We start from the raw sequence: 18,735 nt of genomic DNA, 5'->3' as shown, positions 1-18,735 counted from the left end.
TTCTGTTATATCATTGTTTTGTAATTTTGATTTATTTTATTAACGTTTTGTACATTTTGGTGATTTTATGTTGTAATGTATTTTGTTCTAAATTTTACAACACCGTTTTTTATTGACCGTTGCTAGGCGGTCGCTAGGAAAACTGTACGATTTTTTTACCAAGTTGTGCGCATCTTTTTACCGTACGTAATAGGAATCTTACATTGATCGCAGACGGTGTGTTTTTAAGTATTTACAGTAATGGTCGTAGATAAAAAAATATAATATGGTTAATTGTGTCATGAATGTTACAAACCGAAAATACACGTTTTGTTATCAAAAAATTCACAAAAAGTACGAAGCTAAAGCAAAATCTAAAATATTTTCTCAACTTTAACACCCTGTAGAAATGGAGCATTATTCGGATAAGGCATGTTTGGCTTAATTGCTCTGTTTTGATGTCGACAACCTGCCATTAACCTCTGTCCCATTATTAATGAATCACCTTGTATAGATATAATTTATTTTCTTTATTTTTTAACAAACTGCTTCAACACTGTTGCAATCAACATTACATAAATCTTGATATATTTTTCAGAACTATTCAACAAGCATTAGACTCTTTCAAATGCGGGCCACTTTATGCAAGACTTGAGTTTTTTGAAAAGATAAATTCTAAATGTTGTTTCTAGATTGCAACTAACACTATTCATTCTAAATTTTTTATTGCGCCGTTATTTGCGGTGCTTATACTTGGATATGTGGTATTATTGTGAAAATTCCCGACCTCACAAACTAAAGCTTGTACCAGAATAATTGTTACATGTTCTTATTTGAGAAATATCTATTTAGTTTGGCACATTATGAAGAGAAGTGCGGAATTAGTTCAATTTAGTTTCACAAATGAGTCATATATTTGCTGCATATTATAATTTTCTAAAACATGTTTGAAGAAATTTATCATATTTGTTACAGTAGAATGGAATGTTTCATCGATTTTTTTATCCTTTACGAATCATTTTTGCCAACTAACGACATCATTGCATAATAAAAATGTACGATTCAGCCCGCTCACAATAATATTATCTCGATCTCGCGAGTTACTTTCTCCAACGGTTGCCTGAGGTCGAATTTTTTCGGACTTGTTACTTTCGATCCATTACGAGGTGAAGAACCCAAAGCGATGAAAGTGAACATGTAAGATGAGTTTTGGTTGTGTCATTTTTATTGTTAATTTAAGGAATAACTTCATACAGAGTGTCTACGCACATGAGTTAAAAATTGACACCCTCTAATCTTTTTTCTTCTGTGTTACTGTCAAAGTGTTCGGGGCTTTAACACCAAAATTTCTGAAGTTTTCTCGACTGTAAATCTACACACGTGAGACATGATATTTATGACAGAAACTTGGCTTCACAATAACGTTCTTAACATGTACCGATGTCTATGTTGTGTACAAGTAAGATCGCCAATTCCTTATCGTTAGTGAAATACATTACGGTGGAGATTTGATAGTTGTAAAGAACTACACAGGGTGTCCCGAAATTAATGCAACAAAATTTGGTCATAGATTCTTAAGACAAATTTAGGAGACTCATATTTTTTATTTTTGTCAAGGGGCCCCCTCTTTCGGAGTTACAACCCCCTGAAATCCGCCTCTAAGAATAGTATTTTTTATATCTCAGAACCCTGTTGAACGAGAATCACTAAATTTGGTACACAGGGGTTTTATGACATGTAAAATATGGTAGTGTTACACATTTTGGGGGAGAACCCTCTTAAGACACTTTTGCCTGGGCCCCTTGTCTTTGGAACCAAAAAAATTTGGTCGCATATTTGAATTTCTTAAAAATTATTAGTCCCCTAGAAAGCCATTGAATTTAGAAATTTTTGTGTCTTTTGATATTTTTTTCATAAAACGCAATGTTTTTGAGAAAAATAGCGAATCACGATATGCATTCAATCACATTTTTACATTTTTCTCAAAAATATTGTGTTTTACGAAAAAAGTATCAAGAGACAAAAAGTTTCTAAATTTAATGACTTTCGAGAGGACTAATAATTTTTAAGAAATTTAATTATGCGACCAAATTTTTTTGGCTCAAAAGACAAGGTCCACGAAAAAGTGTCTTAAGAGGGTTCCCCGCCAAAGAGCGAAACACTATCAGATTCCACATATTATAAAACCCCTGTGTACCAAATTTAATGATTCTCGTACAACAGGGTTCTCAGATATAAATAAAAGACTAGTCTTAGGGGCGGATTTCAGGGGGCTGTAACTTCGAAAGGGGCGGCTACTTGGCAAAAATAAAAAATAGAGGTCCCCTAAATTTGTCTTAAGAATCTGTGACCAAATTTTGTTGCATTAATTTCGGGACACCCTATATAAGCTCGGAAATTCTGAATTTAATGTTTTTTTTTAACTTTTCCAAATACTGACATGTCAGCTATTGAGAGTAATAACAACTTTTTTATTATTGTAAATTTTTACATTCCTCTGTTTTTAATATAATCTTGAATTATTTTTTTATTCTCTTGTGCAATTAGAAGGTGAAGGAGAAGGTATTTTGCAATTTAAATGTTCTGAATTTTGTCAACTTGGATTTTGTTGGTAGGACATCCAATTCAGTTAATAATTTTTTAACTTTGTGTAATTACAACCAGTTTAAAATGTTCAGAGCAATATGGGAAGGTTATCAGATTTAATTAATCATAAGCAATATTACCTGTGATGTTATTAGAGATTATACCCCTTTACTATAGTCCTTCCGAAGACAGTTGAATCTGTATAAAAACGCCTAGCAATAAAATTTAATGAGTTTCATAGGCGTCCCTAAAAAGTTTTCTGCTAAAGGTAAAAAATTATTATAATTTGTATTTAATATGTAGAAAATTTCTATTATATGTCAACATATTTTAATTATTTATGTCCTCAAACAGTTTTATTATATTGACGGTAAATTTTGTTTTGTTCCGTTTCAAAAGGTCTCCAAAATGCCATTTTGTAATAATATTAGTAAAAAAAATATCCCTCCCTTTCGCAATTATAATATGAATGATTAATAGATGGTGCCTATAATAAATTAAAATTACCTGAATCACACCAAATTCCGCATTGCTGCACTGCACTGCTAGGCCCTTTGTCGACAACTGAATTTATGGCCAGGTCGCCCAGTGCGACTAATGTCGCTTTGTGTCGCGTTTGCACGGGTGCTCATTTCTCAACTAGGCGACCAGACCTGTATATGGGTGTGGTAAATAAATATGGAAACAAGTTTTTCAAATATTTCAATGTCGAGTTGCTGCGTTATCGAGCGAACCTGGTACATTGGTACTGCCAACCTTTTGGTTCATCAATTGATATTGGAAAGACTATACCTGAAGATGTAAGGACCCTATGCTAATAACATATTTTTATAAAGGTGTTATTTACTAGTCCAAATTTTTACCTAGTTTAAATAAAAATATACAATTTAAAAAAAGCGAACTTTATGGCATTATTTTGGCATTTATACCTTTAACTTTTTTCTAAAATTGTTAGAAGAGGAACATTCAGACTAAAGCTGGCTGCACACGTACAGAAGCATCGTTTAAATTTACGCACGCACACTTTGCTTTTGTGCGAAAACAATATTGATCTGCGTAACTTATAAATAAATACGTACCTTACCTTATAAACACTTTGTTATTTTACGCAAACCGTTTGACAACTATTAATGCAGTTTTTAAAAGTATCGGATCAACAGGACAAATATCGAGTGCCAAACTCTTGTGATTAAGTATGTACACGAATGTTGTTGACGAAGCTTAAAATCACGTGCAACTAAAAATAGACCAAATAATTACAGTTTCCCATAAATATAGAAATTTATTTTAGTGTATCCCGTCACGCAATAAAAAATTTAAATAAAAATTATATTGTGCACATAAATAAAATTTCTGCTATTAACATGTATGATATAATACGGATGATGAAGTTGATAATCGCGTTATTTTGAAAGATTTTAAGAGATATTATCATTATGACCATAAGCGTAACAATTATTTTTATAGTAAAAGTAAATACATATATTATTATTGTTTAGGATACCTTTGTATTTCACAATATCAAAGTACCAATACAAGTTTTATTTTCCTCATTTACATGATATCTACTACATACGTCTAACTTAAGAAATGAAAATATGAAATACAAAACTAATTCTCTATTAGCAATATCTGAGAAATCAATGGTACATGATTTTTTTAAATAGATAGTCGAGAATGCTTTCTAAAAACGTTTTAAACTTTACCACAATAGTGTACAGTATTTCATTACGTGAAAAGTTATAATGATTTGCGTAACCTGATTCTTTGCTTCTTCTCTTCAATATTTAATTTTTTGTCATATTATCTACCTATTTCATATAAACAATATTGTTAAAGCTATCGCACAACTGAAATGATGTTAAGCATTTTCAGAGGGTTGTATAAGTATAAGGTTTTCCAGTTGTGGTCCACAAAATTTGGCAAGCCTATATAATGTTGGTAACCCAATTTCAATTGCAGTTAGAGTCAAAAAATGTCATTGTCCAGAATGCATCTTAGGGACCGCGGAAAGAAGGATACTGTAATTACCAATTATCCCCAATTTAAGAGCGTATGGAAGTTTAACAATTTGACTTTATGGGCTAAGGACATTTAAGTACTTCTTCTACTCACGATGATTAATCAATTATTATGCATTTGCAATATACAGGGTGTCAGGGAAATTGTAGAAAATCTCTGGGGTGCAGATAGAACATTAAAAAATAAGAAGACAAGTTCCTATAAAATTTTTTCGTACAGGCCCTCCCTTTCTTGAATAACTTTTAAAGTACTTAATAAAAATTTTGTGTGATGGACCTCTTAAAATAGTGTCTTTGAAACATATTTAGCTTTTTTAGTTTACCAGGGATAGGCTAAGCTTTACAACTTAATAATTTTTAACACCCTGTATGATAAAGACTTTAAAATAATAAATCTGGGTACCTTCAACCTTAGACTAAAGAAAGGTACTCTTATTTATTGTCCATAAAATGAACCGTTTACGAGAAAAAGAATAATAAACGTATTCATGTTTTATATTTCATAAAAAGGGCTATAATTTTTTTTCTCGACAACAAAGTGCGATACGAAAGTCATTCAAACAACAGTAAAGTTTCATTTTAAGATGTTTATTCTGAAAAAATACAAAATTAAAAAAACGCAGTGGTATCCCAGGAGGCACCTTAACGAAATTATTGAAAAACTTCATAAGAGGGTTCAATATTGTCTCCGTGAAGTCTGATAAACTCGCGTGCACGACGAATTGAGGACTGCTGTACCCGCCACAATAACTCAGCATTATTCCTTATCACATCATAATGAAACGTGATTATCTGTAGAAGTTTATCCCTAGTGTCGACCGGAGTGGAATACACCAATTGTTTGAGGTGTCCCACAGGTAAAAATCCACAGGTGTTAGGTCGGTAGATCGAGGAAGCCAGGCAATAGGTCCTCCTCTACCTACCCAACTGTTTGGATAGACGTTATTCAGGTGCTCCCGCACACTAACCCTGAAATGAGGTGGTGCCCCATCGTGCATGAAGTACATATTTCGGCGGGTTTCAATTGGTGAGTGTTCTATTAAATCTTGAAAAGCGTTCTGAAGGAACGCCAAATAAAGTTCTCCATTCAATCGTTCCGGCAATGCGAATGGTCTAATAAAAAAATTGCCATTGATTTCTGCCCAGATGTTAATTGATTGGATCTGATGTGGATGATGCAAAACAATAATGGCATGAGGATTTTCATCAGCCCATGCATGTGTGTTGTGTAAATTGGTGACATCATTTTTGGTAAGCCTTGTTTCATCTGTGAAAAGAATAGTGCTAATGAAGTTTACATTATTTCGTTGCTGATCCAATAGTCAGTTTGCAAACTGCATTATACAAGGAAAGTCTTCAGAAATCAGTTCGTGTATTTTTTGCAAATGGTATGGATATAACAGCCGTTCTTGAAGAACTTCATGTTTTCGATATATTAAACTGTGCTGATAATTTTCTAGTGCTCCCATCAACGAACTCTCGGGTGTCTTCTCAGACCAACATCGGTACTATTTTTTCCAATATGAAGAAAGTCAATAATATGTATTACCTTATTAACTGGAATCGCCCACCATCCTCCCTTAGACGTTGGTCAACTCATTGAAATGTCTTTTGGTTTGGCAGAGCACGATTAGGAAATCTGTCATGATATAACCTTCGGTTTGTAAAGTATGGCAAGACGCAAGACCATACATGAGATACATATCTGCATACTCAGTACACGTGTATTCCATATTTTGAATTAATTCCCAATTAAATTCACCACGAAATCCAAAAATTGGTAAATCAATAACGAAGTAAAGGATCAATGTGTCAGCGATGTCACTTTGTTGCAGAGAGAAAAAAAATAGAAATCAAAAATAAAACATGAATTCGTTTATTATCCTTTTTCTCGTAAGAGGTTGATTTTATCGACAATAAACAAACGTACCTTTTTTTTTAGTCTGAGATTGAGGCTACCCAGATTTATTATTTTAAAGTCTTTATCGTACAGGGTGTTACAAATTTAGCCATTAAGTTGCAAAGCTTAGCCCGCCCCTGGTAAATTAAAAAAGCTAAATATGTTTCAAGGACACTATTCTAAGAGGTCCTTACTAGTGTCCATCACATAAAATTTTTATTAAATTATATTAAGTACTTAAAAGTTATTCAAGAAACGGCGTTCTTCAGGAACAGATATCTCCGTAGGCCTGTACGAAGAAATTTTATAGGAACTTGTCACTTTATTTTTTCATGTTCTATCTGCACCCGACAGATTTCCCACATTTCCCCGGACACCCTATTACTATTAATAAATAATGTGGTGTGGTAGTTTATTACTTTATTGTATTTTGTGTTCAATAAAGTTAATTACTGATGCATAAGCACGAATACTTCCTAACCAATTAATTTTACTTAAAGAAATGCACAAAAAAAGGTATACACATTCAATGTTATTAAATTGTTTGTACATTTTTTATTATCCATCAACTTCCTATGTCTGTCCTTATCAATATTAGGCATCAAAAAGCGTATGTTATTCACTTATTTCATGAAAATTTTAATAAAATTGGGATTTGAAATAAATTTAAAAAAACCTCGGAAAAAATGAATTAGAAACCTTTAGATTCATCTTACATTCAACTTTACATTCGTACTACATGGTAAATATTACAGATCATTAAAACTTGGCAAATTCTTGGACGTATTAATTTTCTGATCTGTATCATTGCAAATCGAAGTAGAACATATAAATAAGCCGGCAATTTATGTAGGAACATAGATGTAATTGCTTTAATTACGCGTAGGTACGACTGAAAACTTACTTTATTATCATAATAACAGCCATGAAGATTCTGACATGCTACTCTGTAATTCATCAGGTTCATCTGACGAGCACTAAAAGTAAAATTTCTATTGCAACGGATTGTATTCTTGTAAAATAAATAATTTTATTTATGTCAAACGGTAAGAGATAAATTAAAGCCATACAAAAAGTGTTCTTGATTGAGGATAATTCTTTCCTATTCAGACCTTGATTCAGATCCTTGTTATTTGATATTAATAACTGTACTTGATGCCAAGGAAATACTACCGATTTCCTTTATTGTGTAAGTGCTTCTTTTTTTTAAATAAACTTTTATTAGAATATTTAGTGACTGATGATAAACGTGTGGTAAGGGGCTATAAATTCGATAAGCAGTAATTAATATAACTATTTCTCTCAAGTCAAACGATTTATCATGCGATTTTATAGCAAATTAATCTATCATGAACAGGATATGTAACTCTCTAACCCAGCAAATGTTAAATAGGAAAAATAGCCAGTAATTTTACCAATATTTATTAAGACGATGTTTTTATTAAACTTTAAAACAGTGAAATTATTGAACTATCTTGCAAAATACATTACCACCATGTTCGTTAATTTATAATCACTAATTGATGAACCTTGCTTAAGAGCACCTAGAAACCAAATTTCGAATGAGTTACAGGAAAAATAAAAGAAAATGCTTATATGAGTTAATTCAATTAGTTTTAAGAATAAATTGGAATATTTCATTTGAAGAAACGTTTTAGCAAATTTCCCTATAATCTGAGCCACCTTGTATCAACAACAATTTACAACATTCCTATAGTCTACCATTAAACAGTTCTACCCTGGTAAAACGCAAATTATGCATGATATTGAAGGGAAATCTATGAAAATACTTATCATAAGATGAGGGTTCAGGTCCCTAACACCCACCCCTTACTACGTTACTGATCGAAACTTTAGTAGCCTAAGAACACTGTAAGTTTTGCTGAAGTTGGTGCTTATGTAACGTAACATAACAATTTTGACATAGGCATTAAAAAAAGTTTTATGTTTAGAGAATTGACCGAATCGATTATTTTCAAAATTTTTTTTTTAATTTTTGGATATTTCATCCTTGCATGGTACTACCTTTTTTGTTTAAAGCTGCGTAATTTTTTGAGAAAAATAAATTCTTCCAAAATGTTGTCTGGTAAATGTATATTAGTCCCAATAACTAATGTATAGCGTGTTTCTAACTTGATATCTCGACATTATTACGAGAAAAGAAAACAAAAACAATTAAAGTCCATTTAGTGCCAAAAATATTCTTTTTTAGAATTACTGAATTAGGGGCAATGACGTCCTGACAGCTTTGAACAATTGTTGCTATGTCATCTATAAGTTAAGCGTAAATATTCTTTGAAAAATAATTTCGAAAAATATTAACTGTTGTCAGACGAGTACTCCATGGAGATAAGTTTATAAAGAGCAATTGTTTTATAATACGACTGTAGTAGTAGTCCCAAGTTGTTATAAAATTGTTGTATCCTTTTAAATCTGCCCAAAATGAAGAAAATAAATAAATCAAACAGTAAAAATGTCTGTAAGATTTAAAATTAAAGTATCTATACAAGGTGTTTATAAATAAGTGCGAAATATTTTAGAGGGCGATTGTCAGTTATTTTATGAAAAAAAGTTCATATAAACGTAGGTCGAAATATGCTTCGTTTCCGAGATAGTGTTTAAATTTTAATTCTTTATTTATTTTTATTAATTATTTCAGTTTTAAGGATATTGACTCGAAATTTGAAAAACGCTTTATGGAGATAAATGTGCAGTTTTTGGGGTGATCCTAATATTTCTACTTGCACCAGTAGCGTTCTTACGAGAATGCCACAACTTTTTTAATAAAAACGCCACTGACTTTTTTCCCGTTTTAATATTTTTCAGAAATCCGCCATCAATTCTGAATGAAATTGGTCTCTTCAATTTTTTTCGTTCGCCGTTTTTGAGGAAAAAAATAAAACATATTTTTTGTGGGTTTTGTTAATCTTTTATTTAAAGGTCTTTTTTAATAAAGCGTTATTATGGTCAAAGTAAAAATGCAATTTGACATTGAAAATAAAACGTTGATATGAATGTGGGTAAAAAATTCTTCAATTTCGAGATATAGGGTGTTCAAAACTATTTGAAATAATTAATAAAAATAAATAAATAAATAAAATTTAAGCAGTGCATCTCGGAAATAAAGCATATTTCGACTTTTTTTCACAAAATTACTTCGGCGACCACCTCCTAAAATATTTCGTACTTATTTACAAACACCCTGTATATAAATTTGGTTTGATAAAAATAGGTACAAAACTATCTTTTTCTGAGTTCGATTACGCATTGGAAACTTAAAAAAATATCTTGAGGTGATAACTAAGACGATAACTGTTTAAACAAGTGGAATATATCAACTTTTCCTGAACAATTTCATTGTTCCACGTCGTCAGATTAGGCTTTTACGTTTCGAGAAGGATCTCTGTAACTGGAGGTTAACTTCAGTCCTTTGGTTGGTATTTATATCTGCTACATGCACTGGTTTTGGTCCTTGATTTTTGGGGATGAGTTGTTTCCAATTTCCAGGTCCTAACTTGTCTCTCTGGCGAAAATGGGCCAAAATATCTCTCTCTTCCTCTCACTAGAATTCTGGTACTATGTAGTTAGATCTGTCGCATATCCTGTACCTGCCCTGCTGATTTTCGTCGTTGTTATTCTTCAAGTGACACTCGTGCTCTTTCGTAGTGACGTCTTTCCATTTGTCCAAAGTATACTTTTCCGCATATTCACAAAATGCTGTACACCGGAGCCTTGGAGTAAATGGTCCCTGTAGTTGATATTGGGAAATTCTGCCACTACCTTTCCTCAAGTGTTACAGATGGTATTAATTTTGTGTTTCCTTAAGATGCGGTCTATGTCTATCTGTTAGTACACCCTTGGAAGATAGGTCGGTGCCAGATGTTCCTCTTTTTCCGTACCCATAGATGTCTTTCTGATGGTTCGCTCGATATTCGTGTTCATGTATCCGTCTCCAAGAGCAAATCGTAGGTGCTGTAGTTCTCTATGTGCATTGGTACATCGGGCACGGGCTACCCATGAGCCAGAACGCGTGGAACTACAGCGCTCACGATTTGCTCTTAGAAGAAATAGATACACGAACAGGAATATTGAACCTAAAGATAAAGAAAGAGTGGAATACCTGGCAGCAACGCATTTGTGTTGCGATAGATCGCATCCTAAGGAAACATAATACCATCTACAATACTTCAAGGAAGTTAACTGCAGCCTTTTCCAAGACCAGCTTTGGACAAAAGTAAGACACATCAGTATGAGATTAAAGGGGTACAAGCGTCACTTGAAGAATAACAACGTGGGAAGGAGACACAATAGATTTATTTAGTTCCAGCATTCTACTGAGAAAGAAAAAATTTTGGTCAAAACTACAGGAGGACAATAGAATGGAAATATTTTCAATCCAGGCAAAGGGGAAAACATTTGTCACTTACATCATAACAGACAGCTTTTTCAGGAATTCCATAAAAGAGTATTTTTGTCGCCTACTATTTAGTTAGTCAATTTTTTAAATTTCGCTTAATAAAGCAGACGTCAAGTTTTAAACACTCTGTATTTCTGTTATAAAATTATCCAACCTCGATTGTGAAATAATGAAATTAAACTGGAATAATAAATTCGCTCTATCTCATTGTTCCAGATTATGGTGTGACAAGGATGATATCTGCATTTACATGCTGTTCGAGTACGTCTGTGGCGGTGAGCTCTTCACATATCTAAGGAACGCCGGAAGGTTCACCACATCGACAGGAAACTTCTACAGCGCGGAGATAGTCTCAGCATTGGAATACTTACATTCCAGAAACATTGTCTATCGGGACCTGAAACCTGAGAATTTACTCCTGGACAGAGAAGGTCACCTGAAGATAACAGACTTTGGTTTCGCGAAGAAGCTCACCGACAGAACGTGGACCCTGTGCGGCACCCCAGAATATTTGGCGCCTGAAATTATCCAGAGTAAGGGACACAACAAGGCCGTAGACTGGTGGGCGTTAGGTAAATAACATATTTACATCGATCGCTTATGAATTAGGTTAGGACAAGTGGTACAGTTAATTCGAAGGTCTCCGATGAGAGCTTCACGAGGTTCAATGATATTTACACTGCACAACAAATTGGCAATTCCCGTGCGGAAAACAAAACGTTTACTTAGAATGTTTACTGAATTATTATGTTTTCAGTTCATATTTATAAACTGTGACGTTGTAACAAATTTCAAGAAATTATTGTCTAAATGAACAAACGAAAAAAACAAATGTGACATTGTTTCTTAAAATAGTTCGTTAAACATCTACGATCATTCATTCAGAGATGAGATGTTAAAAACAGGTTTTAGCAAATTTAAGATTAGGATAATACAAAATCTGGTGGTTTAAACTGTATAAGTTTTCAAAAAAAAAACTGACCATCGAGTGAGGATTTTCTTTTAGATACCTATATGAGACTATTTCAAAATTTTCGTGTTCTTGGTATTTTTTCTTAAAATATGATCGAGTAAACCATATACATTTATATGAAACTTAATTGAGAGGTTGCAAATAATGGATGTACCATTTTTTGATTATGGATTTTGAAGAATCAGAAAAGGTAACAAAATTGGAGAGATCTCTGCTAAAATTTCTCAAACTGGCTAGATTAAGTTAGGTTAGGTTCACTTTAGTTCTTATACATAAATTATTAGATTGGGATATCATTGGGTTAAATGTTTATGGGATTTGGTTAATTGGATTTACCGTTGGAAGCTTGAGTCTTAAGGTTATATGGTTTAATTGTTCAGAACATCGATTTTTGTGAGGTTATGAAAAGTCCTGAGGTGATGGTATTAAACGGACCTCGGATTCGGATTCAGCGACCCAAAAAATGTATAATAAACATGGTCTGACCTCTGGGCCCGAAAGTCGATTTTTTTGTGTGGCTGTGTAACTATTTGGGGGAAAAGTATTGTCGATTTTATTATTCCTTAACGTTTATCACCATCATCGTAATAAATTGTAATTACTAATATGATATTTATAGTGCTTTATTAAAAATTATAATATTTATGAAAAAACGTGGAATAGCTTCAGAAGCTTCAATCAATGGGTTCAAATTGCTCTACGATTCTTTGAGGACGGTGTCATGGTTTTTGGAACTTTACTCATCGGTTTTATGAAAGTAGTTCAAGAGATAAAAGTATTGACATTATTCTGACCCCATTTACAGCCCCTGGGTTTATGGCATGAAATTCTGGTACATCCTTTGTATGTATTTCCCTCTCCTATGATACTAGATCTCCACTAATCAACAATAGTAAATAAAGTCGGTGTTGTACGTAGTACACAGACAATATCCAATAAATTCTTTGTAAATATTCACAGCAATATGAATAATTCTTAAATGTGTGGAAGCACACAAACAAATATGTTCTTAATGCACAGAAAAATATTTTCATCTTAGTCCATGTTTTGAATCCTGGCCACCACAAAATAAATTTCAAGTTGATATTCATTGAAATATCTTTTCCGTTTAAATCAAAAGTGTTTTTAATTTTGCCAGGCCATTAAAATCCAGCCCAGGCCAGCCAGTGGTGACCTATTCATTCATTCAAGTGTTCTACGAATATTGCAATTTCAACAACAACATATTTATAGATAATCGAAATGATCTATATTCCTAGAATAGGAAGAGTAGGACTTTTATAAACAGACTTCAGATTCAATTACTTCACCAGAGAGTAAACAGGAAAAGTTCGAAAATTGTCTGTTTTAATTATGGTGTTTACTGCTTCCGAAAATAGTGTTTGTACTAATTTAAATCGTAGGAGACCTTAATTTTTTTAAGATGTGGAAATTCAGGATTCAAAATAACATTGTAAGGTCCATAAAATTTCAATTACTGCGAGATTTAATTTCGGAACTGTTGATGGAGATTTTATTTTATATTTAATAAAAAGCTGTAACAAACTTTGAAGTTACACGTTGTGATTTTAGGAACAGTCACTGTCGCATTTAACAAATTTATTTGTTTCGGTTCCTTATTTCACTATTGTTCTTGTTTCCAATATGAAGAATTATCTCCTTCAGATGGAATCTATTCTCTAACTTGTTTCAAACTTCATCATTTTCGTTGCTATGAATTCATTACTTCTTTGAATTATTTCCTTTAGAAGAAATAATTATTTCATTGACATAATCTTCCAGTTATACTTTCTTTCTTTAGTCTATCTCATTGGTTAATTATTTGTTAGAGTGATGTTAATTTTATATATAGCATTTGATTAATAATAATTTTGGAAATCAATAATAAAAAATTTGGAAAATTATTTCGTCAGTTATCAATATTTTTCTTTTTTCAGGAGTATTAGTATACGAAATGCTTGCAGGCTATCCTCCATTTTATGATGACAATCCATTTGGAATATACGAGAAAATTCTAAGTGGAAAAATAGAATGGCCCAAACATCTCGATCCTGTCGCGAAAGATATTATTAAGAAATTGTTGGTCCAGGATAGAACAAAGAGACTAGGAAATATGAAGGTAGTTATTTCATAAAATGTTATGAGAATAACGTATTTTATTTAATTAGTAACTGATAAATGCTGCATGAGAATTAACAGTTGTGTTTATTTTTTTTCTGTTCACTAAATCTATGCTTTCCAAAATAAACTTTACTGTACTACTAAGTTTAAGTAATAAATAATTATAGGCTCATATAACATTGTTTTTGCTAGTGAAATTATAAAATATTAAATATACAGTGTGGCTACGATTTAGGTGACACAGGCTTATAACTCAGGTGTTAATTGACGAATCTTTTTCAAATTTTAACCACTTATGCAGATCAATGGGGCGGACATTTGAGGATCATTAAACTTACGTATATCCATAGGTGTGCGTTAGGGGAAATTAAAAGGGNTCTTACTCGTAACAGTTGCTTTGTTCTTTTACTAAAATACTTGTAATTGCATCTGCAATAACATAAAGCAATATAATTTTCTGTAAAGCGCTAGTGTCGAATTTCATGCGCAGGCACTTAAATTACGAGTATAATGTAGTGTTCTTTTTATTACCCTCTTTCTGTGCTAATAATAAATTTTATATGCATGTAGACAAATAATTATGATGGTATTAAGATTTCCTTAATGCAAAGAAAACTGAGCTTTTAAAAGAGCTTCAGATTTTGTTATATGTAGGTATTAGGGAAAAGTACAGAAAATTATATGTAATTGTAACTAAAATGGAACAATTAGAAGATAAACGTTGCAATCTAGTTATTCAAAATCTCGATGGTCATGCAGTTGGGTAATATTCAAAATTAATTTTAAGTTAAGTTAAGTTTAAGTTAAGTTAACTTTAAATTAACTTTAAATTTATTAAATTTAATTAATTATTAATTAAGTTTTAAATTAAGTTTACCCAATGGGAACTAAAACATTCAAATATTTTAACTACTATATTTTACAACTACGAACCTACTGAGGGTTTAAACATGTATGTTCCAACTTTTCTAATGCAATAAATATGGAATACATACCTGTTATTAAATAGAAAATATAGCTGTCTAGCCATGATAGAAATAATTGACAATTCTACTTGTATGTACCTATCTATTATACAGGGTGTAAGAAGTTTGAGTGCCATTACTTCAGCATGAGATAAAGGAATCATGTATGAACAAAAAAGTTGTATATTACTAGGGCGTAAGATTAACAGTTTTCAAAATACCTACAGCGAGTATTAATATTGAGGAGTTTCATCACAACGTGACAACAGCGCTTAACTTAATGCTACACAGCTGATGCACACCACGTGTGCACACGTTATACTGGAATAACAAAATTTGAAACATTTAGTAAATTTCAAGACAGTTGTTTTCCAGTTTTGAAATAAATAAAATAAAATGTATTGATATTGTAGTACGAAGATAGCGTTGTGCTTAAATTTTAACTCGAATTCCAGTAATTAGGAAACTCTTAAAACAGGAACTTAACTTAAAAATATGTAATTAAAGTACTCAAAAATTCAGTTCCTCCAAATAATCATATGTATTAAAAATAATTTAGGTACTTCCCAAAAAGCAAATTTCAGTAATTTTTAAACGCACAAGTACAAAACAAATGCTCAAAATGTTCACCACCATTTTCGACGTAAGCACAACATCTTCGAATCCAATTTTCGCACACTCGCTAGAAAATTATCACTTATAGTAAAAGTTTTAAAAAAGCAAGGAGAAACACCTCAAAAAAAGGAAATAGTGGTACACAAAAAACTCTTCGTCACGATCGAATTCCAGATAGCAACTGAAATGCGTAGTGCTGGTGGCTAAACTGCTTAGTACTTCGTGTTAACCGCCGCGCCGTTGTCACATTGTTCGATATGAGTTTTATCGAATTTTAAATTTATTGCAATGCTAATAATTTTTTAGAATTAAGCATAAAGAAGTTCAAAAAAGTGATAAAGATTGTATTTTATGATATTCCTTAATTAATGTAACTTTTGTAAATCAAGTTGGAGATTTTGATAATTTTTTTCTCGGAAATGGTTGAGTTTAGAACCCATGTCATATAAGGTTTTTTTGTTTATTTTAATGTATTCTATCGTCTGTTATAATTAAGACAGTCAAACTTCTAACACCCTGTAAATTCTACCACTTAAAACTCCTCCTTTTAAGATACCGTAACAATAGAGGTATCAATTTGTAGATCTTTGCAAGGCCTTCTATTATAAGAGATACAAGCTTGATGAGTTTCAAATGACGAACCCCATATAGTATATTTGATGCTTCCATGTTGAATTTGATTTCAATTCGTTAATTGTTTTATTTTTAACAAAAGTAATTTTTTTAAATTAGAACATCGCAGTGCTTTCAAAGTTTTAACAAAGGAACAGAGTAGGAGTAGTCTCAAAAATATTCACGAACGACTGAAGTATATAGAGACTAAGTTCCATCATATTTTAAGTGGAAGACCTTCGGACGCATCGAGTTTGTATACGTTTGTAGGAAAGTGCTAAGGTGCTTCTGGAAGATCACCACCTGAAAGTGTCTAAAATTTGCTAAAGTTTTAATTTTTTTATTAGAATAGTTGGGACATGTACATACCCAGACTTTTGGTAGGCTCATTTGAAAGAGCTTATTGGAACAGGATGACTGGTTATTTAAATAATAGATCTTTGTTAAACCATATTTTAGTTCCAACAGAGTGAATTTGATTGCAAAACGTTGAATTATTTGATTTGCAAAAAGTTCAATTTGATTTCAAGTGCAAAACCTGTTGACACTTTCTCTCAAAGAAAATCTCAAAGTAGCGTATACGATTACACTCCTATAAACGCAATTTCCTTATTTCCAGTGCGGCGCAGATGATGTCAAACGACACCGCTGGTTCAAGGGCATCGACTGGCAAGATGTTGCACTTAGAAAATTAGCTGTAAGTATGAAATATAATAACATGATATGTCTTTGAACTACAGTGTTATAAAACCATCCGTTCTGTTTGTATAAACTTCTCATTGTTTCGTATAGAGACCCAAACACGTTTAAATGTTATTTCAGAAGAGTAAACAGGACGTAAATTAAATAATGTTTGTACCAATTTAACTACTGGAAATTCAGGATAGATCACCGCTTAATAAATGAGAAAATACAAGGCTACATTTAAATTAGTGGTTAGTTTATGGTGGTATCGGTCAAAACACTAATTGAAAGTAAATTATAACAACACCTTCAGATTTCAACGGATCCTAAATTGCAAAATATATTTTTTGCGAAGTCTCAATATTGTGAAAGTATTTACAAAAGTATATAAACAGTGTAGGTACTCCAGTTATATCGAGGTAATGACTCATGTTTATATTCAATTAAATTTATTGGTAATTACGCTACAGTAGGGTCATACAAAACTACCAGAATACTCTTTTTCGTTACTGACTTCATTTAAGCATTTTTTCTTTATTTTTTGGGTATTTTGGTACCTGTAAAAAAAATATTAGAGAAATAAGCCCCCCTGCGCCAAAAGGATCTATCATGTGTTATTTTTATGAAAATATTTTTGCCTAACCAAAATATCTCACACCTGAAAAAGCGGACAAATACAAAAACAAATCGCTTTATATCGCCCACTGTAAAATGTTGTTAACGTTCAGAAGAAAACAGAAAATAAAAGAAAACTTCAGACAACATTTCATTTAAGCAGTTTTAATGTCGAAGTAGGACGTAATTTTGAATTAAAACGGCAAATTTGAATTTTTTATATAATATTTTTGATTAGCTGAAAGTTTGAAAAGGTTTAAAAATATTCTCACATAATTATTCATTAGGTACACTTTTTGAAATGTTATCCTATTTATAAATTTTTATGTTATGGCGACTCCAAAAGATATGCAAGCAACAATACTTTACATGGGGGAAATACGAATTGACTTTGAGACGATAAACATGTACTAAAGATGAAATTAAATAGTTTTTACTTTCACAAACAAGAAAAAAATCTTTATTTTCGTATTCACAATACATAGATATTGAGTCTTTATTACTACAAAGTACATTGTTTTCAAGCAATTGAAATATTTTATGGGAAAATGTCAGCATTATACTTTATAATTCAAAATTAATGAAGTATATCTAAGTTTAAATTATGAACAAAATATATGGAAAGACGTTTAAGATAGGTACACAAAAAATTCTTGATATTTTTATAAAAACTTAGCTTTATTTTTTTATGTAAGTATTATCCACATAACACTTAAAATATAATGGAAATTGCAGTAGTTGAAGTTATGTTGGAGAATTTATTTTTCGTACAGCGCCATCCAACGGATATGTACCTAACTTTTTATACAATTTATAGGTCACTTGATTAGTCAGTTTAGCGCCATCTATTATACATAGAAGACAATATATTTCTGTGGTAAAATTAATTTTTAGAAATATTTTGTACTTATCCATGAGTTTAGAAAAACAATAAATATACAAAACTAACAATGAAAAATGCAGAACTAAAATAAAAGAGAAATTTTAAATACCATAACTAATATAATCCTATATGTCGTATAACCACGGACAATATAGCGTATCGCTACAGACTGCTACTTAAATGCTGGAAATTGGCAACCCGAAATGGAAGCAGGGTCTCCTTAGCCGGCTTCCAGCTATAAAGTTTAGCGTGGTAACTCTTCTACTTGCTAATAGGCGGCAGTTCCAGCGGTGGCTTTGTTGCCAAATAATAACTGCTAAATAAATTTAATGCTTTCAATTATGTAATTAAAGAGATATGGAAC

At 31.9% G+C, this 18,735-nt stretch overlaps 1 protein-coding gene across 1 annotated transcript in view; it reads left to right on the top strand.

Moving 5' to 3' along the window:
* Positions 1-18,735, top strand: part of LOC108908120 (protein kinase DC2) — an 86,029-nt gene that overhangs the window by 64,002 nt on the left and 3,292 nt on the right. The window contains exons 3-5 of the mRNA XM_018712043.1: positions 11,120-11,475; positions 13,814-13,995; positions 16,809-16,886. Coding sequence (XP_018567559.1) covers positions 11,120-11,475; positions 13,814-13,995; positions 16,809-16,886 — 616 coding nt within the window. The remainder of the gene's footprint in view (positions 1-11,119; positions 11,476-13,813; positions 13,996-16,808; positions 16,887-18,735) is intronic.

The sequence above is a fragment of the Anoplophora glabripennis genome, unplaced genomic scaffold (genome assembly GCF_000390285.2).
Source record: "Anoplophora glabripennis isolate ALB-LARVAE unplaced genomic scaffold, Agla_2.0 scaffold339, whole genome shotgun sequence".
In the NCBI taxonomy this organism is placed as follows: Eukaryota; Metazoa; Arthropoda; class Insecta; order Coleoptera; family Cerambycidae; genus Anoplophora; species Anoplophora glabripennis.
The sequence above is the reverse complement of the archived record's forward strand: the minus strand, read 5'-3'. Positions and strand labels throughout refer to the sequence as shown.